Source organism: Parasteatoda tepidariorum, chromosome 2 (genome assembly GCF_043381705.1).
Source record: "Parasteatoda tepidariorum isolate YZ-2023 chromosome 2, CAS_Ptep_4.0, whole genome shotgun sequence".
Lineage (NCBI taxonomy): Eukaryota > Metazoa > Arthropoda > Arachnida > Araneae > Theridiidae > Parasteatoda > Parasteatoda tepidariorum.
In genome coordinates this window covers 11,559,059-11,582,805 of record NC_092205.1, presented here as the reverse complement: position 1 = coordinate 11,582,805, position 23,747 = coordinate 11,559,059, and the positions used below count along the sequence as shown (strand labels likewise).

The following is a 23,747-nucleotide window of genomic DNA, read 5'->3' as shown; positions in this document are numbered from 1 at the left end:
TTTAATAAAAACATTTTTATATCATAAATTACATTCTCAACAATTTCTAATAAAATAATGAATACTTTTTTCTCGTTTTAATTCGTGATAAATAACACTTATATAAATAGAACTTGTAATGTATATACTCTTATCAAACAATATACAAATCAGCCTATAAAGTCACAGAGGCATTGTATAAATTCAGTAGGTTTGTCACTGTGAACCCAATGGCCAGCTCCTTGAATGCGGATAATGTCGGCTTTTGGAAACAGAGCCTTAATTTTAAGTTCATCTTCAACTCTGCAATAATAAAACCTTACATTTTTTTCTGAAATGTTTACATGCATAAACAGTAAAAAAATATGTTTCATGCTTGTTTTTTTTTTCCAGAAATGTTTAGATACGTTACCATTAATGTGTGAAAATCTGGCAGTCTATAGAATGCCTAAATTTGTCCATTAAAGTATTGATATCGTACACTTTGTTTAGACATTCTGCAGTTTGTTTGTTTTTAAATTTAAATTTATTACGTAATTCCTCACACTCCACAAAATATAACATGAGGCATACAGATGTGAGAAAAGTACAATTGTAAATTAAAAAGAAACATAACAAAATTAAAAGGTTTAATACTGTGCACTTCACTTAGACATTCTGTAGTATGATAAGTGACAAATTAGCAAAATATTAAAAGTGTGCGCTTTGTTTACATATTCTATAGTATGATTAATGACAAACCAACAAAATATTAAAAGAATTACAATGTTCGCATAACTTAAATATTCTATAGTATGACTAATGACAAACCAGCAAGTATGAAATAATTAATATTATACACATTGTCTAAACATCTACAGAATGACAATTGAAAACTTACAGGCATTCTTTGCGATGACTAAACAAAGTATATAATAATACTCACATTTCATACTTTGCCAACAGAACATTTTTCATACAAAAGAATATCTAGGCATTCTACACAATGACTAGGCATTCTATAAAAACCAGACATTCCATTCATTGATGGTAACAGTACAAAAAATTGAAGAAAACTTATCATTTTTCAAATCTAATAAAACTATCTTTTTTTTCTGAATAAAATAATTATGCATACAACACCATGAGTGATTTACACTAAATTACTAGAATGCATGAAAACCTAGTTTGAATGGTCTTATTCCATTTTTGAGAAACAAGATTTTCAAATCTAAAGAGTGTATTATTTCTTCTTATGTTGTACCATTTGTCGTGCCCTCTGTTGGGCAGTAGAAAAAAGCTGGAAAATATCTACCCTAGCAACAGTTTCACCTTGGCCCCAGTTGGCCTCAAAATTGGCTTGATTAAGGGTCCTATAAGAACATGCACCGATGGACCCATATTGGGATGCCTAGATTTTTTAATATGGGTCCTAGAATGGCCTATATAGGGCCTACATTGGGCGATATAGAACCAACTTTGGCTAAATAATGGATATAAAATATCAGGTGAATCTGAAAATACTATATAGGATCGATATTGGTTGTAAAGTGGCTGTAAAATATCGGGTGAATCGGAAAATTCTATGTAGTTTTAAAATACGATAGGAATTAGTAGTAAATATAAGAAATGGAGTTCAAGAAGTAGTACTTTATTTGCATCACACTTCAACTGCCCAATAGGGCATTGATTGAAAATATCCTTGGGGATGATCTGAAGACACACCATTACAATTTTGATCTTCAGCAAAAGGATTGACTCCTCCGCTTTGGTAACCCAACACGCCGCTCCAGAAGTCAAGCACTTTATGGTACAACAGTTTAACAAGGACCGATATCGTGCACACTCGGTCCCTTTGAAGACTGATCAAAGGGATCACCCACCCACTCACTGACATCTGTGTTCTATGGCAAACTGTGTCTTAACAATCAGTTCACAGCGAGACTGATTGAACAAAGCCTTCATATATTACAAAAACAGCACTCAAAAAGTTACAAACACGATAGAAATTATAAAATTAATTAACCCACACTAAACTTGTCTCCCTCCCATTTATAAATTTCTTCGCTAATTAATATAGTTTACTACATTATTTAGCACATATGTGGTCCCATAAAATTTTTCAAATTTATTGCTAAGGTCTTGCAGCTTAAAAGGCTGAAGACCACTGAAATAATCTAATATTTATGAAATTCAGACATTTCCCTGTTAGTTAAAGTCTCACCAAGTAGGGAAGGATTAGATTTCGCGACTACTTTTATAATAAAACATAAATCTATAATTTTTAAGCAAAAATAACTTAATTGGTTGTAAATTTATAACAAATTGTACTTCTCTAAAAACCAAATCATCTTAGACAGTAGAAATATAGATTAATTTATAGCATAAAATGAATTATTTACACAAGTCAACTCTAATGAAAATATTCAGTTTATGAATGAGATGTTAATTACTTGACAAATGGTGATGTTTCTCCACAGATAAAGATAGTATCTCCCATAAAATGACCCTCAAGAAGTGGCATTTCCAAAACTCCAGTTTCATAATTTTTTGCTAAAGCATCAATGTTTGGTTTCCATACAATTTTATTATTTTTCTCTGTTAAATTGGTCAAAAGAAATTGTCGAATTGGAGTTTCCTATAAAACAGGAAGGGAAAAAAATTATGGAGCAAAATATATCAATAAACTTATGTTAGATATTCTTTGTAATGAAAAGTTTTGCAAAAGATAATATTTGGTGCGTAAAAATTGATTTATTTAATAAATAAACCTTAAGACACATTTTTTAGTAATATATTTTCAAATATTTTTCTGTGCCAGGATAGCCTGGTCGGTAAGGAGCTGGGCCGATGTCCGAGAGTTTATGAGTTCGAACCCTGCCGGCCGAAGACTCCCCGTGTAGTAAATGGCGACTGATTCACGTTAAATCTGTCGAGTCGCAAAGTCCTCCGTGTTCCCATAACAAGTCAATACCACAGAGGGTACTGAATTGGAGATTGATCGTTCTCTGATTCAGGTCCAAACTACAATCTGTGGATGAATGAATGGATGTATGAATCCGCTCTATAAACGGGTGTGACGTATGGGTGCGGCAGAAGTCGAATTCTTGGCCATAGATGGCGCTACTGGAAAACAAGAGCAATCGCACCCCTCTGCCTTAACAGGCATACGAAAATAACAACAAACATTTTTCTGGTTTTATTTATTAATATAAGATGAATTTATTAATACTATTAAAAACACTTAATTATCGGTACATTAAAATTTATTAACAATTAGATGTTACCTTTAAAACAATAAATTGAATACAAAATAGGAAGAAAAATAAATTATTCATTAAGTGAATAGGAAAAATTGAATCAATCAGTATTTATTCGATGATAAAGAATTTTAATTCTTCCATTTTAGTAATTTAATTTCTATTTCTAATTTACTACACACAAAAATAAAATGTAAATAAAAGATTAAGATTTTACATTTTTGGATCAGTACCCCCAGAGGTATTGATTTGTTATGGGAACAAGGAGGACTTTGCGACTTGACAGATTTAACGTGCATTAGTCACTATTTACAACACGGGGAGTCTTGCCCCAGCTGGGATCGAACCCACAAACTCTTGGACATGGGCCTAGTGCCCTACCAACCAGGCTATATCAGCCTTTTATTTTTCAAAAAAATAGCACCATATAAATAAATAAAAATTTAATGATTTTAAATTCCTAAAATACTAACTATTAAAGTTTAAATAAAAACAGCAGTATTTTCACTTATAAGGTTGTAAATACGTCAGATGCAATAAGTTTGATCAAATCATGTTAATACAAAGTTTGAGCTTTCTCTACTGCTATCAAAATACAGGAGAGTATCTGTACAATGAATTTGTTACACAGAAAATTTCTCTTCTAACAAATCAGAGCTGTATCAAGGCGTGAAAGAGACTTAAGGGTAATCTAGAGTCCTATTGATCACAAATTGGCTAAAGTGATTACATATTCAAGAATAATGCAATTTTCAAAGAAAGTTTCACTGCTCCATTTCAGAACGTTTTACTGAAATGTTGGTAGGAAAAAATGTTCTTCAAAATTTTTAAGTTCAAAAAATCTTAATTTTTGTTCCATTAAAAAATTTCTACTCTTTAAAAATTTTATTTTTTCTAAACATTTATTGATACAGTAAAAAAGAGATCTTTAAATCTATAAACTTAAATAAAATCATTGCAAACGCACTTGATCCTGTCATCGCCTGCAAAGGTTCTGGATCAAAACCAAGTAATTCTAAAAAGTAATAAGTATCTTCTTTGGAAGAACGAACGCGTATAGGTAATTTTCTAAATGAGCATTAAATGCTAAATGGGTTAAAATACATTAACTGTGAGTATTTAAAATGGCGGGGGNATATATATATATATATATATATATATATATATATATATAAATGATAATTGACATGGAATGATAATTGATAAAATTAGAGAATTGGAAGAGAGCAGGTTTGAAAATTTACCTAACACGCCATCATTGAGGAATGGTCTGAAATGAATAAAACACCCCTTTTTTTCTGCCTACTGTGCAAAATTTAAACTCAAAACATAGAATGTACTTTTTAAATTTAAAAAAAGAAGTTATAATTGTCAGTTTTACTCTCAAATTTCTAATCATTTGGGCGAAGCATTAAAAATTGCAGAAGGCCTTGCAACAAACTATTTAATCAGAACGTTAAATAACATTTGAAATATTTTACATATGATGTAATGATTGTCTCCTTATAAAGAAATTTTCAGATGTTTATCTCATCGATTTATATCATTTTGGAAACATTATTAGAATTGAATGGAAGAATAAGAGATGATGTAATGCTTTGCAACTTTTGAGAAGTGACAAAGAACTGTTAACTGCTTTATATACTACATGAGAAATTCACTGGAGGTCAACCAGTTTTATCCCAAGGAAATGATTTTTAGAGAATCTTCAGAGGGAGGAATGAGGACTTCAATAATTTCGATCCGATGAAAATTTAATTCCTCACAAAATATTTTAACTTGTGCAAAAAAAAAATTTGCGGAAATTAGTGGGGAAAATAGAAAAAATCTGAAAAAAAGCGGGAATCCGCGAAATTAACGGAAGAATCACATCCCTGACTGCACAAAACTTGTTTTTTAATTAAGCAATTCACTTGAAAATATTAGTGATAAAAGATGCTGGAAGATATGAAAACACATGAAATATTTTTTTTAGAAACATCTTAAGGTCAACTGTATGAATAGGACTTTTTTTTAGTCAGATCATTAAATTAGATGATTTTCAAAGGGGAAATTGTGCTTCGTAAATTTTTACTATTGCTATACTTTTTAAAACTGACATTTCTTTATTAATTAAACTGTCAATTAAAACCGAGTTCACCGAAACTTTTCAATTATTAATCCCACTTTCAAGTAAAAAATTTCTTAGGTTAAATAATATTTAAATGCTCATGAACAATATTAATTTTAATTCTATAATTTTGGACAAAAATCCTTTTCCTTTCAAGGAACACGAATACACATTGCAACTCATTTTTCATTCAAGCAATATGAATACATAATGAAATGACATACTTGCAAAACATTTTTCATTCAAGCAATATGAATGCATAATGAAATGACATAATTGCAAATCATTTTTCATTCAAGCAATATGAATACATAATGAAATGACATAATTGCAACTTACTGGCACCCCTTGTGACATGTATTTATCAATGGCATTTCTGGCTTGATTAAGAGTTAAGTTTTCAACCTGAGCGATTGCTTCCTTCATAAGACGTAAATATGTAACTGATAAAGTTGATGTAACAGGCAAAGTGTTTGGAGATATATCTACTACAACAAGCTTTCTTACTTTATCTTGCTGTTAAGAGAAAGAAATAACATTCAGTATGAAAAACAATAACAGACTGGATTCTTATATGTTCATCAGCTAAACTAGGGGAACACAACTTTTTTGAGTGAAGGGCCACTTGCACAGCAAGTAGAGTAACGAAGGGTCGCATGCATATTTAGTCATGTTAACGGCAAATATGATGATTTTTATCTAAACATTAGTGTTCTAAGCACCAGATATTTTTACAATAAACTTAATAACATATTTGCAGAAAAATAAATACTTTTAATTATTTAAATTTATTTCAAACTAAAAACACTGATGCATTTATTTAAAAAACTTCTTCAATTTTTCACAATTTTATTGGGAGAGGTGATATAAATTCTATCCAAAAAGAAGCTTACAGAATGAAAGTGCAAAAAAAGAACAAAATATGTATTTTATAGAGTAATATAAATTTGAATTAAATAATTTGATAAAAGAAAACTTATAATGTTTAAACAAAAACCAAATTAAAAGAAATTTTTACTGCGTTCAGAAGATCCCGCTGGCCGCATGAGGCCCGCAGGACATAGGTTGTACACCCCTAAGCTAAACTAAAGATCTCTAAACTTTTTTGCACTGACTCTTCAACTAAGACTTGGTACCCTATTGTGCATTTTTTTTGTAATCAAAGTAGGCTCAAAAATTAAGTCTTTTTTTTTTTTTTTTGGAGTTAAAATATGCAAAAACATTTTGTAAAAGAGTTTCTTTTTCAATATAGAATAAGGTCATAAAAAAAGAAAAGAAAACAGAGCAAAAATTAAATAAAAACAAAATTTAAAATGTAAGTTTAGTTAAGTTATGATTTAATTTATGAAATACAAAGAGAAAATGTACATACTAATGAAAATATGTAAAATACTTACAAGACATATACAAAAAATTGAATTCTATATGATTCACTTCAAAACAAAGTCCTAATTTGAAATCATAGCTTCACATTTGCATTTCTTTAACAGATGTCTCACAAATTTTATGCCAAAGAGCCACATGGACACTCATTCTACTAATTCTTAATAGTATGTTATACCGCTAAAAATATTTTTTTCATGCCAAATTCTACTTCACCTCCATTGGCAATTTAAAGAAAAGTGAATTCATGTAAACCATGAAGTTTCAAATGCTGAAAAAATGTTTTCACAATATCAGAATGCAAACAAATTATGGCACTGCATAATCCTGCCTTAATTTGTTTAAATTTTGAAATCTTTTTCAGAATTTAAAACCTAATGGCTTACCTAAACTTATTTTTCTAAACTTCAAATAAAATATAAAGTTGAAAGAAAATTTGCCATGAAGGATTTCTCTTGTGGCTAATGATAAGGATTTCTCTTGTGGCTTCTCTTGTGGCACCCTCTTAATGGCTAAGATCTAACCAGCAAATGGGGAGGTCATATCTTTTCTCCAGCTCTTAAAAAATTTGCTTTTTTTTTTTTTACAGTTTTAAAATTATTTTATTACCCAGCCTCTTTTCTGTTAAGGCATCTTGAGTAAGGCGTATTTTTTTTGACCGTCAACGAACAGCCGACCCAATTTTTGGGCTATTAATTATTGAACTATTAATTTTCAACTCTGTAGTCTTGTAATTTTGAATCCAATCCAGAAGACAAGGGAACTCCTGGATCAAGTATTGGGAGAAATTGCCTTCGCGGAGGACTTTTTGATGAAACCAATCCCCATTTGCATTACACGGAGAGAGAAACCACGAAAACCTCCCACAGTTAGCGGGACGACTAGGGAACTTTAACCCATGATCCATCTACCACTGAGGATATTTTACGTCAGCACTGTAGTCGGTGCGAGCTGGGTGCAGAATTCGTATTGACCAGCAATGGCTAGGATTTGATCCCGGTTCACCTCATTGGCGGGCAAAGGCTCTCCTAAACTGTTATTGTTCGAGTAAGGCATTTTGAGTAATTTTAACTTATTTACACACAATGTCATCATACTGCATCATCATGGCATCATACTGCAATTTTAAAATGCTAACAGATTTGTGTTTTGCCAGTGAGGGAGGTATCTGTAGCTGTTTTTGAGACTGTTGGTCATTTATTGTCAATTTTTTTGAGAAATATATCATGGGTAGCCAATATGAAAGAGAAAATATCCAGGACGATTTTATGAAATAATATAAATTTCATGCTAACAATTGCATACAAACAGTAAGATACAAAAACTATGTTACACATATAACTAATTTAAATTGACCGTAACATTTTCAATTTATGATTTACATTAAATATACTTTAATATAAAATGTTTTCATAATTTTTTTCCCATATTTTTTAAATATTAATAGATACTAAATATATTTCAGAATAACAAATTTTTCAATAAAATGAAAAATAGACAGTTTTGGATAAAAAAATAGAGAGTTTTGAATAAAAAATGGAGATTTTTTAATAAAAAAAACTTAAATTTTAAAATATTTAAAAATGGAAAGCTATAAATTAATTACTAAAAATAAAACTTGTTTATCTCTTTAGCTTAAATACCATGTACTAAAATCTATTTTGATATTTTTCCTGAGTATTTTTTATTTTTAGAAAATTTTCTAAGATAAAATGTGCAAATATCAAAAATACTTTTATTAAAACAGTAGAGTTGGAAGCTATGCACATCCTTTATTACAATTAAACTATTCCATTGCATTACGTATATCAGTTATTGTGTTTCATGTGAATATTATTGTGTGAGATCAAATATAAGATAAATAAACTCTATGTAAAAAAAAACATGGGTTAATTACTGGATATCTGGCTTTAATCTAAGAAACTTAGCTTCATGAATAATCAACTGCAGATGACTGGACAGGATGCCTTTGGCTTGTACAAGACAGTTGCACAGGTACAAAAGATTTGCTTATGTTATTAATGTTAAAATATAATTAAAATAAACTGTGGTGGGCTAAGATGGGCCTGTTATTATAGACTAGATGCTGGTGGACCAGTTTAGAAACTCCTGATCTAGAAATAACCAATGGATGAAAAAGGTAATCACCTAGTGGCTCAGTCACATTGCAAAGTATCAAAAATATTTTGAACCTTTTATTACTACTTCAACAATTTCTGACATAATATATTTTTAAGATTAGGATTCTCTTGTGAATGGAAAATTGTGTGTGAAACATAAATATTTTTTTAAACAAAAAAAAAAATAGAAATGAAAGCAACTATTGGCTGAGAATTTTGCTCAAGATTCACGTCAAAGGTAAATACATAGTGATACAGAATAGAAAATCGTAATAAATCTGAGTTGGCCAGGACAGCGAGGAACAGTAAAATCAATATGTATTCTTAAGAAAATAGTTCACACTATTGAATTAAAAATTAATAACATGCTTGGCTCTGTGTCTCTTTCTCTTAAACTCATAAAAAGAGTTGATAAATGGTTCAAATTTCCACTTAGTATATAAAAAAAACATTCGACTACAGCACCCAACAAATACATAGCTCTAAAAACATACATAGCTACAAAAAAAAAACATAGCTAAAATGCTTATAAGGACCAAAGAGTTACAATAATGAAGTATATATGATTCAAAGAAGTAAAATAAAAAAAAATCAACTAAAAATTTAAAGAATCAAACAATTACATTTTCAATGGTGAAATGAATGGCTGTTCTTCCTCCAAGACTGTGACCTATCAGAATAGCTTCAGGAATATTTTGTTTATTCATAAAGTGCTTCAGATCAGCAGATGACAAACTTATACTGAAGTCATCAGTGTGAGGACTGTCACCATGGTTTCTGGCATCTAAAGTGTAAACCTTAAAAAAATGGTAAAAATTTTGCTTGTAAAATCTATAAATGAGCAGAAACTATTTTAAAAAATATACAATGAAGAGGGTAAAATATTTATTTTTATAATCGTCATGAATAAACAAGTCAAAATTATTGCTTTCATAGTAGCCACACGAAATCAAGAAGTAATTATGTTACTTAATTTTCTAAAAATTTAAAAACATATTAAATAGCTGTTACTTAAAATACACTGGTATTTAAAATTAAGAGAATTTCCATATTTTGTTGTAATTTTCTGAAAACAAACGTTTATATTGTAAAACTATTGCTTCGAAACAAAAATGTAAATCTTGTGTGTCGAATTATCTTAATTTCTAAAACCTACTGACTAATATTCAATCAGGAGACAAATTAATAAGATGAGTTCTGGTAAATGTTAATTTCAGTTGATAGATTGCAAAATAAAATTACAGGCATGTAATAATAGAAGAGCTGAAGTAACATTTTAGCGAATTTGAGTAAATGAATTTTAGAGTTTAGACTGAAACAGAAGGAACTAAAGACTAGGCTAGCGATACATTTGGGCTATGTTTCGGAGGTTCGAGCATGCCCAAATCCAAAGAATTTAACTTCGAACCTGAGATACATAAAATTTCCTAGAGTCATCGACAAAGGCAAAATTTTCATCTTACTACTTGCTTTTGATGTCTAAATAAAGAAATTAGTCATTCAAATCTTTTTTACCACTAACATGTGAAGAAGAAGAAAAAAAAACTAAGAGAAAAATCTAGAACAGAATATGTAAGAGAAATGTTGAAGAGAAATTGTCAACAACAAACATTCAATCTGCCAATGAGAAATCCTCTTTGTAAACTGGGAAGTTAAGGAATTAATTTTATTTTTCTCTGCTTCATCTACTGCATATATGAACATATTTTTCAGTGTAGAAAACCCTTAAATATTAAACAAAAATAAGCATGGCTTTAATGAAAATAAAGTGTAACATTTAAGAGAATTAGTATTTTTAACTATTTAAGATTTCTTGAAAACTATTAGTATTTAGAATTTTTTGTTCCATAATATTTTATTTCAACTTAGTCTGTGATCATTGGGTGAGCATTAGAAAAAGCTCCCTCATCCCCAAATCTCTTTTCAGTAAATGAGACTGAGCCAATGTCAGATCTCCGTCTCATCTCCAGACTATGTCCTGTCTTTATATCTAGTTCAAAATCCACCAATTGTCAAAATCTGAAAATCCATCACACTCATTTAAGCCAAGACATTCACATTCTTGGTGTTTTAATTCGGCAATTTTTCTTCTCAGTTATTCACGAACTTAGATCATTTTTTTCATCCCAAAGCCACTCAGAGATTGTCACTTGGATTATTTACCTAATGAGGTCTTCAGAATTTAAATAAATGAATGTTGTATATAGTTAAGCAATGCTAAAATAAGAGATCTCTCCAAAAAACCTCAATCTTTTTCAAAAGTCTCACTTGTGCTATTCATTTACTCAAATTTTCAAATCTGTATTATAAATATTAAAATGATTTCTTACAAATCTTTCTGTTTTTCTTGATATTGCTTTGCCAAGACTTCTCCAGTTTAATTTAGATCCCAGAAATCCATGCAAAATTATCAAAGGTACAGGTGAAACAGGTTTAGCATCAGGTTTGTGTAGTGTATAAGAGAGATCCACGGGTATCAAGCTAAACATGAAAAAATATATATAATTTTGAGATTGAAAGCAATACTTGATAAAACATTCGAATAAAATCAATAGAGGCTATTAATCAATAGAAATAATCAACAATCAGAAAAATAATAACTTCAATGTCTTTCCAAAAGCTATAGCAAAAAACATTATTTGTGATGGATAATTATATTTATATAATCAGTCTAATTTTCAATGGATTCTCAAATCTTGAAGAAAAAAAATTTTAACATTAAGATAATCAAAAATAAACCCATTTCAAATTTTCTATTCCCATAAAACCGATTCTTCCAAATTAAATTAGAGATAATTTCTCCAAGATGTAAAATTCTTCAAACTTTTTGTAAAATATCCTGTTTCCGCGAAATTGTGATATGTCATCATCATTTTGTAAAAAATAGGATCCTGGTTATGTGAGCAATCAAAAAAACAAATTGTCTGTCCAGATTTACTGTCAAAAATGTACTACAATTTTCTAACATGTTTCTGTAAGGATCCTGTTTTGGGGAATATGCAAAAGCGAGATCATGTCTTTGCGAAAAAGCACACAAACCACATTATTCAACGAGTTTTAGATTCAAAATTACAAATAAAAGACGTCATTGACATCGTTTTTCATGAGAATTTTATAAAAGACAAAATGAAAAATATTGTGAAGGTGTAAAGCATCCATTTTTGTAATTAAAAAATTTGGTGAAGTTTCTTAAATTTAATTTCAATATAAAAATACAAAAGGGAAAAATGACCAAGCAAAGCATTATAAGCAGTTGATAATATATTAACTTTACCTATTACAATTTATAGCAGATACCGATATAGATTTTGAAAATATACTTATTAAATTTCTAAATTTTTTAATTCTTATTAAGTTTAATGTGCAGTTCATTTTTATATTGATTGATTACAGCAAACAATTGTTTTCAACGATTGTGCGGACTAGGGATATTGATGATTAGTAATATCCCTTAAAAAATTTATTCAAATGTCGCTTGAATTATCACCATTAACTTTATCATTGAGAAATGATGATAAATCACGCTGTAATTTTTTCCTAGATTTTCAACTACAAGATAATGTATTTTGACCGCATTTATAAGCTCACCGGTCTTTCTTTTATTTATTTACATTTTTCTTAAGCAGAAAACAGTTTTATCTGGTCAAAGTTAAATGTTTCAAAATTGAAGATAAACTGTTTCAAATATTAAAATAGTCGTACAAAGAAGTTAGTTTAAATAACGTAAAAAGAATGATTTGAATAAAGTTTTTATTTGAGTTATTCTCTTTATTTATTTACTTTCTTAATTAATCAAAATTCGATAACGAAAACGATTAATCGATATTCTATCTGCATCAGTAGACAACTCGAGCGAAGTATGAATCATAAACGCCTCCCCCCTGTTTACGCTTGTCATTATTGTTATTTTTGAATGAATGTTTTGGTTTCCAAGTTCCCACAATGGCTAGAGAATATGATCATTTATTTAAACTACTCATCATCGGAGACAGTGGTAAGTTAGTTTGTAAAATTGATTTTCACTGCTCAATAATGTCATTGATCTATCTTTAAAGTATTGTGGATAATTAAACGGTATGTGCCATTCTCTGTTATCATATGTTACAAAGCGATTGAAGACTCATTTACTTTTCTTAATTTTTTAGGTGTAGGAAAAAGTAGCTTGTTACTTAGATTTGCCGATAATACATTTTCAGGTACAGCATATATGTCTCGATTTTATTTTAATATCACTTTCTTTGCGTTATATTTATTTCGTTTAATTTGTAAAATTTAATTTAGCCCTATGATTAAAACAGATTTAATTTCAGGTAATTATATTACCACAATTGGTGTTGATTTCAAGATCCGTACCTTAGATTTAGATGGCGAAAGAGTTAAACTCCAAATATGGGACACTGCTGGTCAAGAAAGATTTAGAACTATAACTTCGACGTGAGTTTTTATTTTAGTTATTATTGTGTATTTAGTTCATTTCTGCTGTACAATTCTTGCTAATTAGATTTAATTTTATTTTACTGATGATACATTTGTCTTTAAATCAGTGAGTTTATTTAATTGTTTCAGTCCCTTTTCCAAACTGCTCCTTGCTAAGAAGACCTACCAGTATGCGTTTTTTAAACTAATTAATTCTTTGAATAATACTATCTATGCATCTTCACCATTATTAATCTACTGCTGTATGAAGTTCTTGGAGATATATCAATACTTAGTGCAAACAGGTATCAATAAATCCATTTTGATACTTGTTTGTGCCAAGTGAAACTGCTTGAGAGGGCTCTGAGTATGAGAAAACTTCCGTATTGTGATCTGTGGCGGAATAATCGCCAAGTCTTGGCCGTGACNAAGAAACAAAAAAAAAAAAAAAAACATCACAGTAAGGGGCCTACTCGAAACGTATAACTCATAGCCAACCCCCGTGCAAGCATCTGTATGTTCTTTTTTTTGTTTTTTTAAATTTGCTAATTTAAAATCTGTTCGACACCTTGGTGATTGTAGTTTGCACAACAGATCAAGATAAGGAAATATCCCTATGAGTATTACCATTTGAATTTGCCCCATTCTAAAATTTTAAGTTTATCATGTGCTGCTGTTTGGTTGTTGTCTTTACAAAATCTTCCTAATGTCTTCACCAAACTTTTTTAAAAATTTCAATCTGTTGCTTTTTCCTTCCCATTTCCACTTGATGCTTTTCTAGATAATTTTGTTTGTGGTTTTTTTTACTATCGCTAAGATGTTAAATTCAACTATTGTTATTTCCTCAAGCTATATGATCAGTCTGTCAGTTTTCATCTTTTGGTTTAATTTGTTTTACTTCTTCACCTTTATATTTAATTTTTTCTATATATTGTCATGTTTTTTTCTTCCATTTAAAATGTTATTTGAAGTATATATTCAGGGGTCTGTATAGACTAAATTTACTACCGTTTAGCGGTACCTTCACAAATTCAACTTTAGGAAAAACGGTAGTTTCACAAAATACTTTTTCTTAAAATTTTATTTTGCATCCCTTAAGAAATGATAAATCCATATTTTTTACCATATCTTTGTGTTGATTTTTTAAAATAATTTTTAATTTTTCACAAATTATGTCTAAATTTTCACAAAATAGGTACCTCTTAGAAAAACCTAGACAGACCCCTGATATTTTTTAAATAGCTGTCATTGTTACTCTGTTATAATTATATATGTGGAAGTAATAAAACTGTAAGATGTTATATATTTGTCAAAATAAATATGTAATTAATATCATCCCTCAAATTGCAGTTGTAGTTGCACCTTGTTTTATTTCCTTAATTAACGTGTAAATTAGATACTTTTTTGTAGGAAAAACTATGTTCTTTATTTATTTATTAATTAAATGGTCCTGATTCATAAACCAACCCCGTATATGTTATGAAACAGTTTGTTTTTAGAATTTTTTTTACCTAATGCTCTCCACTGTTTTTACGTGCTAAGAACTACAAATTGTCTTAATAATTTAGTTTAAGAAAGCTACATATAAATACAAGTTAACATTATTACTTTGTTTCCAGAATCTATTATAAAATCACCTAACTGCACCAGTGATGCTGAATTATTTGTTATAATATGTACCTAGTATCCTAATAAGAGGTTCTGTGGCAATAAGTCTGTTATGACCCTTGAAAACAGATTATTATCTAATGGGCTAACTTAGTTTCAAGTTTTAAGCACTTGATAAATTTCAAACATTTCAGCAAGTTTGTATAGAGTTGTTCCTATTTTCTAATTTCATTACAATTTTGGGGAAGAAACTGATTGTATGTTAATGTAACGGAGCAACCAAATTTTTTAGCAAAGGAATTAATTGTTTGAGGATTTTACAATCAATTAATTAGAAACATGCTATAGTATCTAGTTTAAATACTGATGCAATCATTATAATGCTTACTAATTCAACAATTTCATAAATATGCAGTACAAATTCATATTCTGGTAGTAAATATATAAAAGGAATTTATCTTTCTATAATTGATAAATTTATTTGTATTTATTTTAAATGAAGTTTTTTTCTTTTTATTTTGTCACGAAAAGTTTTTGAAATATTTTTTTAAAAAACGCTATGTTGTGCTACTAAAATATTACATTTATGTTTACATGAGCATTTAACAATTAGCGTTACATATTTTTGTATTAGAATACAGATTTATAAATGTCCCCCCCCCCTTCTTTTTTTTGTTACATGCTAAACATTGGTTTACATTTTATTTATTTTTTTTTTTAAATCTAGCATAATTTGTTCATTTTGATCATCAGTCTAAGAATATTTCTATAATTTAATGTTATCACTTGTTGTAATAATGTTTTTGAGTCACAAATTTAAATGAATCATTTAAGAAAGTTCGTTTATATTTCCTTTCCAAAATTCTATTTTCCTCCTTTTCTTTTATATTTCCTTATTGAAATTAGGAAGAAAAAAAATTAGCTAGTACTGAAAAAAAAAGCTATGCATGGGGAAAGAAGAAAAAAAATCCAGGTCATGTTTTATCATGCATAAAATTTCACGTCACTAAAATCTAATTCTGTTAACCTTTATCTGAAATTATTATATTAAGCTTTATCTGAAATAACGCCTAAATGAACCATTAGATTTAATAAAGCACTGCTCGATTGTACATCCAATACATTGTTTTTAGCGATTAAAATTGTTTGTTGAAAATGTAATTATATATTGAACAAAGAATTAAAAGTTCATTTTCTTTCAGAATAATTTAAAAGTAAAATTAAATTTGAATATTTTTAAAAATTATATGAAATGTCAAATGTGTTTCATAATTGATCGCATTTAAAATTAAAGGTAAAATCTAGTTTGATATACATGAGATTTAGATTTCAAAATATTATACATTTTATTCCTTACATAGAAAGATACACTTTGATATAAAAAAAAGTTTCAATCAGATTTAAATTTTGCATCTTTTTCTTCACATAAAATCTCTTGCATCTTCATCCATGATCAAAAAATTTAACTTACAGAGACTGAGATTTGGATTTTGAAATATTTTACTTGATTAAATTAATATTTCACTGTTTTTTTTAACTATTATAAAGTTAATATTCTCACTTTCTTCGAAATGTTTTGTAGTTACATAGTGTATACTGTATAAAATTTAAAAAAATTTCTGAAGGAAAAAAAAATAATCTAGGTGAACTATGAATTTGAATTTTATTATTTCTTATGTTGTGAATGTAAAATATGTTTCATTATAATCGATAACTGTATTTACAGTTATTATTTCTTATTTACAGTGATAATAGTTTTTTTTTCCTGTGAGAGAGAGAGGGGGGGGAGAAATGCCATGCTTCACATATGAGCAATTTGTGAGTTTTTCTTTTTGAGGAGAATGTTCTGGAAGAGCAGTCATGCATTTTTAAATGTTTCTCAGACATAATTGTGTGCCCTCTTTCTTCATCTTCTTAAATTAACAGCTAAATTTATAGATTTTATGTTGTCTTTGTTTTAATTTTATTTCTAGTTAGTTTGTTCAAAATCAATTTCTTATAATATAAAAATATAATTAATTTCGAAGAAAAAAATTTCTGATTTTTTTATATATTTAGACATTATTTATTTTTCTTAATGAAATTTCTTTGTTGCATCAGCATATTACAAATTAAGTAGCTAAATTGTCAGGGAATTAATTATTAAATTTTAGGATGAGGAGAATTTTTTTTTATTCTTATTATTTTTGAAAAAGGAAAATTTAAATTATTTTTAAAGAAAAATCTGAAAACATTATGTATTTGTTAATTTAGTTTTTAAGAGCAAATCAGTGCATTAATCATTTTGTTCCATATAATTATTTAATACTACAGGGTGCATAGCATTTCTAAAAAGTGCTTAAAGGTGCTTATTTTCGATTTTTGTTTAAAAGCCCTTAAACGTGCTTTTTTTCATTGGGCATTTTTAAAAAGTGCTTAATTTTCCCTTTTCCAAAATGAAATATTTCCTTTACCATGTTGATTTTAGCTGTGAATTATGCAGAAAGACACTGTTCACATTGTTCTCTTTAACTTTTTCACAATTAATTCAACCCCAATCTATTTTTGTGCATTGTCAGTCCGTAGCGTATGAAAACACCATTCGATTTACATGATTCAAAAATTTTGACAATTGTCAAAAACAATGCCGAAAGATTTTTTGTTTTGACATCGCGGTTAAAATCAGATAAAACCGTCAATTGTTAAAAACTTTCCAACCCTGCCTAATTGTGATTTTTTTTTAAGTGCTTAAAAATATTATTTGAGTGCTTGAAAAGTGCTTATTTCTTGTTGAATAATTTAGCTACGTACCTGTACTATAATTTAAAACTATTAATAACTACTATACTTTGATTTAAATTATTACAAATATTTTTATTAATAAGAAACATTGAAGATGGGTTATAAACCCTCTTCTGCACCCAATTTTTGCTTAATATCTTCTTCAATTGTTTTTTAAATCTCTTGACAGATATTATCGTGGTACCCATGGTGTAATAGTTGTTTATGATGTTACCAATGGAGAATCATTTGCTAATGTTAAAAGGTGGATACATGAAATTGAACAAAATTGTGATATGGTGAATAGAATCCTTGGTAAGTGCTTTTGTGGTAATTTGAAGAAATGACATTAATTCTTTTTTTTATATCACAATAGATTCTGGTGGAGCTATCAGGAAACGATTGGAACTTACTTTATTATTAAGCACAAAGTGCAAAGCTCTTGTAGAGCTTTGAATGTTCTAACTTCTTGGAAAATGTTTAAAATTTCAATTATAAATTTCCATCTTTACAAAAAATTTAAAAAAAAGAACCTAAGAATGAGTTGAAAGCATACTAATATATAAATTGTGGTTTATATGAACCATTTATTCTATAACAGAATAAACTATTTTTAAAAAATGCTTATTGTTAGAGTGATTTAATATTGTTTGCTCTTGAAATGCTGTTTCGACTTATAATAACTAAGTTTATAACTAAGAATATTACTTTCATTAGAGGGCATTTAAGGCAAAATAAAAAATTTTAAAAATTATATTGCTTAAGAGGATTTTCGATTGTTCACTGCAAAAAAAAAATTTAAGTATATGCAGACAGAATTGTGGTTAAGTATATCAGTAGAATTCGCACAGAGAAAGAAAAAAAAATAATTTATTTTTACATACTCCTTTTCTCTTTTTCATTATATTTATTTTGCAGTGGGAAATAAAAATGATGATCCTGAAAGAAAAATTGTTGTAACTGAAGATGCCCAAAGATTTGCTGAACAGATGAACATTAAACTCTTTGAAACTAGTGCAAAAGAAAATATTAATGTTGAAGAAGTAAGTATATAATAGACCATTTTTAATTTCTTCAGTGCAATATAATTTTTTTATTAGTAATTTTGAATTTGTCTCAGATTTATTGTCATCCTGTAAAGCAGTGGTTCCCAAAAAATATTCCGTAGAACCCTAGAGCGTTCTGAGATTAGAAATTTTTTTTAAACGCTAATATTTAGATTTATAGTTCATCAATAATGTATAATTTATTTAATATTTCAAGTTTATGTGAAATTGTTTATGTAAAATGCTAATGAAAAAGAAGCAAAATTCTTAAAAAAAATTAAAAAAAACAATTATTCAATAAGAATATATTAAATCGATGAGAAGAATGTGCATTTACAAAAAAATTTCCATAAGTATTTATCATTGAGCTTACTAATTCAAAATAAAATAACCAAATTCAAGAATTAAATTTTTCTGATAACCATTTCTAATGTTTATATTGTTCAGTTTTTCTTGTTGAAAATCATAGTCAAGCTTATTTTATTAATTTTCAACATATGCATACACCAACAAATTCATAAATTTCATTTTCCCATTATATATTTTCAAAATAATTAGTAGTATTTTTTGAGAGGGGAAGGGGGGTAACCATCATTAAAATATTTCAATTTTCTATAAAATGCTAAGTAAAATTATAAGTTCACTTTGAAATAATCAATGGCACTTATTGTCTGATTGTTTTTATAGAATGTGCCTTTTGGTACACAAAAAATTGAAGACCTCTAATATAGACAAAAGAGTTAAAGTTGAAATTTTTTATTTAGCATAACCTCTGCATTTTTAACTAGTGTTACAGTGCAAACAAAAGTAGCAAAAATGACATTTTTGTTTTATTTCAGATGTTTAATGAAATTACTAGAATGGTATTACAAAGTAAAAAGGAACATAAAGAAAAACAGCAACAGAGTGGAGATGGTACTATTAAATTAGGCAAAGTTGCTGGAAAGAAAAGACGGTGTTGTCAATTATAGGATTTCATAGGTTAGTAGCATCAATTAATGATACAGTACAGAACCCGTTATCCGGAAATCGGAAAACCAAAAAACCGGAACGAAATTCGATAAATTTTCCCCCCATTTTTTTTAAAAAATGTTTTTTTCCTCGTAAGATTTCAGGATTTTTATTTCTTTTTTGAAAGATTTTTTCCTTACCATCATTTTGGAAATAATCATTAGTGTATTACTTAATCGTTTTTTCTTCTTTTTAAGATTATTTCCAAATATATTTTTTTAGTTGAGTTTAACAATAAAAAGAACGGCTTTTTGTAGCGATTCAGAAAACCGGAAAAATCAGTTATCCGGAATAGCGATGGTCCCGATCGTTCCGGATAATCGGTTCCCTACTGTATCTTTAATGCCTGTTTTCATTTTCCAATTCAACTAAAAACAAATAATAATCAAAAATGATTAAAAAGTAACTCTATTGACTAATGTTTTAAGGGACCATATAAGTTAAGAGTTCATCCAAGACCATAGATTTTCCCTACCTTTTCCAAAAATAAGAAAAAAAATTTGTTACAGAAAACTTTTTTTATCTTCAGATTTATTAAAGTGGGTCAAAAAATTGAGGCACTTCCACACTTTTTTCCCAAATATTAGAGAAAGAATGAATTAGTTTTTAGTTTCAGTTGCTTTTGAAATACATGCAGAAAATATTTCACAAGAGTTGTTTTATCCTCACTTCGAAAAACTGAGATTGTTAAAAGATTAAAAAAAAATGCAGAAGCTACATAACACTTAAATAACATTCAAAAATGTGAATAGACTGCCTTGAAGAACTTTATATCCTGAATAAAAAAAATTCTAAAAACATTCTATTGGTCTTAGATAAAGCACTTTAATAATATTTCTCTCCTATTTTTTAAAGCTATCTAATATTCTAAATTTTTCATGAACCAGGTTATCCTCCTTTCTAATTGGTCCTGATAAGGACTATAAGAATCTTAGGACTATATTGTATTTTCATCAAAATATAGTTTAACCCTAACTCAATAACTAATATAATTTTTTGATTGACCTAATACCTGTTGAATATCAGAGCTATATCCATGCTTGAGGCATTGACCTGCCACTGTGTAGGACTGGGCTGGAAACCTATCCAGATCAGTAAATCTAAAGCTTGCCTGGAAGTAAAGACAACTGGTATGCAATACTGACTGAATTGTCACCATTGTGATCTAGAAATTGTGGTACATTGACTTCCATGAACTTCTTGGCCAACAAGTTGCTGTTGCAAGAATGCTTAACTTATTGAATTTTGATACTTAAAAAATTATGCCTATGTCCATTTTCTCTAATAATTATGTTAATTCATTAATCTTCATTCTTTTTTTTTTAGGATCATGAAAGAAATTAAAGTTGATAAAGCAGCAATTATAATTTTTTTAGATTTTATAAAGTATCATTCATTTATATCATCTTGTTCATTACTCTGTACCATGAATTATTCTGTAAATATTGTTGATAATTTTTTTTCCTCTTTCAACTATCAAAAATTTTATTTCTTGCAAGTTTTGTATGCTGAACAAAATCAAAGATTGAAAACATATCAAAAATTATATCTGTACTGAAAGAAAATTACCTTTCTATCTCATCAGTATTATTTCATGAAAATGCTTTGAAAATTAATTTTTGTTGTTAGCTTTTTATATTCTGTCTTTAGGTATCGGGTTGAATTTAAAAACACTGTTTTAATGTTGTTGTTTTTTTAAATTTAAAAGTGCACTTAAAGTGAAACAGATAATATGAATTTGTGTTCAGTAGTTAGTAAATAGATTTTACAGCCAAATCTATCAACGTCCATAATATAAATAGAAAATTTTTTATAAATTAATATTTTAATGGTATTTTTTTAAAGAAATTTCTATAATCCAGTATACAAATATTATTTAATTATGAACCTATTGTGACCAATGAATTTATACACAATTTCTTTGTGAATTTTACTTAATGCTATTCACGATTTAAAAAAATTTTACTGTGTTAAGGTATAAATGCATTTAATAAATATTATTTCTGATAACTTAGTGTATATAATTATATCTAATTACTCTTTAAATTTCGATAAAATTTTAAGTACAAAGATTTGATTAAATTTTTTATAAAATTAATTCAAATCAATACAAATTGTTTTTCATGAAGAGTTATTTGTTCTAAAGCCTTATCATGTATTATGTTGATTTAAAAAATAGTTATTCATTAGAAAGATTTTCAGTTATTGTAGGAATGCTTTTGTGAAAAAATTTTCAAAGGCCATGTTGAAACGGAAATCAAATTATAAATCAAAATGAATTAAATCATAAAACCATATATAAATACAAATAACTATAAATGTAAAATTTTTTTATGGGTCAAAGTTGTGAGAAGTACCCATTGTAATTGTAAAAGCTAGGAAGAACTGCATTTTCAGTAGTCGCCGTAATAAAAAAATATGTATGGATTAAAAATAAATGTGAGAAAAGAAATGGGAATGAAGCTATCAAGCCCAATTTAGTAATTCTAAATAATGTGCAGCAAGCAGTATTCCTCATCTGCCTTATATATGCATAAAACTCCACTGGTTTTTGCCTTTACAATCCACGTTTTGCCAAATGTAGGGAGTTTAATTGCAATTAAACTAAGTTTAATAATAATAAGTGGCAAAAACAGGTTATGCTTACATTTTTGCTACTTATTATTATTAAACTTAATAAATTGGATACTTTTAGGATTACTAGGTTATAAATCAAATATTATGCAGTGAATAATTTATTAAATCTAATATAATGCAGAGACCTTTTTTAATGCTCCAACTCTGTTCCCAGGTAATAAGCTATGCTCTGACAATGAGGCTCCAGCAAAAGTTTAATATATTCATGCTCGCTTTTGAGTTTAAGATTTTAATAATATAAAGTAACAAAAAATCATCAGCTCAATTGTTGGAGACTGGAAAAATTTAGAGCTTTAACCCCAGCCTGGGGGAAAAAACACAGCTCTGGGTACCTAACATAATAGAATCTTATTGTATGACTTGCTGTGCAACCTAATCTTACTGTACCCATAAAAATGGATTTTTCGCAAGTCAGTTCTAATTTCCATTAAGTAGCTTGTAAAAAACTGAACCCCACATTAAAATGTACATTTTAATAGGATAGTCATTTTTATTAACTGAAAATAGCAAAAGACATTTGAAAGATAGTGTTGGTTTTATTTCTATAACAGTTATTAAAATCGGCAGGGCTAGTGCATAATTTTTAATAAGCTGATTACATTGAAAAGTTATATAGCTGTTTGTTTTAAACTTGTATTAAATTTATGGTATGTTAATACTATCTAAATACTTCTGTGATATTTTATATCATTCCATCCAAGAGATAATGTATATGTAATGCTTGATATAAATTTTGTACTAGGCAACTTTTGTAACTTTAAATGGGGGAGAAAATGAATGTTTGTTGTATTTCGTAGTTATTTACAAATATATTTCGCAACATTTTCTTTATGGTGGATATTTGTATTAAATGCGATTAATTGCTGTGATTTTTTTATACTCTGTGAAATAGAGCATATTATTTTTCATATGGAAATAAGAATATTCTAAAATTTCAAAATAAATTTATTTTTCACTGAAGCCTTATCTTTTTATTTCAATCAATTTTTACCGATATTTGTCTTTTTGTACTTTGGAAAAAATTAATTTGCATTTATAACATACAACGTTAATTCTGGAAACTAAATGCTGTTTGTTTATTCCTTGCATCTTTATTTCCTCAAAGAAACTTTCAATGCTTAGGCATTGAAAGTTTATAAATTTATGTCATTCAAACAGCTAATTATTTGGTATTCAATTTTTGTTTTACACTTAAAATCAACGTAAATTTTCAGGCATCACAAATGTGTGGTATTAAAAAAAAACCCTGGAATCTCGAATTAATGAAGAATAATTTACATGAATGATAGATTATCTAAAAAGTCCACCCATTTAAATGTTATAGGGGGAAATAAGACAAACATGAAAAGAAGTTTCTTTAATGTATAACTGAAAATGAACTGTACAACCGCTATCTAGCTGAAAAAAATAAATAACCTACAGACATTTATCAGATAAA

General features: G+C 28.1%; 2 protein-coding genes across 2 annotated transcripts; one reads left to right on the top strand and one right to left on the bottom strand.

Annotated features, from left to right (window-relative positions):
* On the bottom strand, positions 1-12,462 carry LOC107445630 (sn-1-specific diacylglycerol lipase ABHD11). Its single transcript, XM_043054044.2, has 6 exons — positions 12,106-12,462; positions 11,162-11,312; positions 9,455-9,628; positions 5,668-5,844; positions 2,412-2,596; positions 1-282 (listed from the first exon to the last, which is right to left on the bottom strand). The coding sequence occupies exons 1-6, from the start codon at positions 12,201-12,203 to the stop codon at positions 150-152; spliced, it is 918 nt and encodes a 305-aa protein (XP_042909978.1). The 5' UTR covers positions 12,204-12,462; the 3' UTR covers positions 1-149.
* Positions 12,463-12,666: 204 nt separating this feature from the next.
* Positions 12,667-23,269, top strand: LOC107445631 (ras-related protein Rab-35). The gene is made up of 7 exons (XM_016060066.4): positions 12,667-12,825; positions 12,977-13,027; positions 13,142-13,265; positions 17,806-17,930; positions 18,534-18,658; positions 19,501-19,642; positions 20,999-23,269. The coding sequence occupies exons 1-6, from the start codon at positions 12,774-12,776 to the stop codon at positions 19,630-19,632; spliced, it is 609 nt and encodes a 202-aa protein (XP_015915552.1). The 5' UTR covers positions 12,667-12,773; the 3' UTR covers positions 19,633-19,642; positions 20,999-23,269.
* The last annotated feature ends 478 nt before the right edge of the window (positions 23,270-23,747 follow it).

Bases quoted from the DNA above. Each gene is read 5' to 3' on its own strand.
- LOC107445630 (XM_043054044.2), bottom strand. From the start codon at position 12,203: ATGAACTGCACATTAAACTTAATAAGAATTAAAAAATTTAGAAATTTA. The intron at 2,597-5,667 runs GTAAGTTGCAAT...CCTGTTTTATAG, and splicing joins ACATGTCACAAGGGGTGCCA to GAAACTCCAATTCGACAATT. The intron at 283-2,411 runs GTAATTAACATC...TTATTATTGCAG, and splicing joins GAAACATCACCATTTGTCAA to AGTTGAAGATGAACTTAAAA.
- LOC107445631 (XM_016060066.4), top strand. From the start codon at position 12,774: ATGGCTAGAGAATATGATCATTTATTTAAACTACTCATCATCGGAGAC. The intron at 12,826-12,976 runs GTAAGTTAGTTT...TTAATTTTTTAG, and splicing joins ACTCATCATCGGAGACAGTG to GTGTAGGAAAAAGTAGCTTG. The intron at 13,028-13,141 runs GTACAGCATATA...ATTTAATTTCAG, and splicing joins TGCCGATAATACATTTTCAG to GTAATTATATTACCACAATT.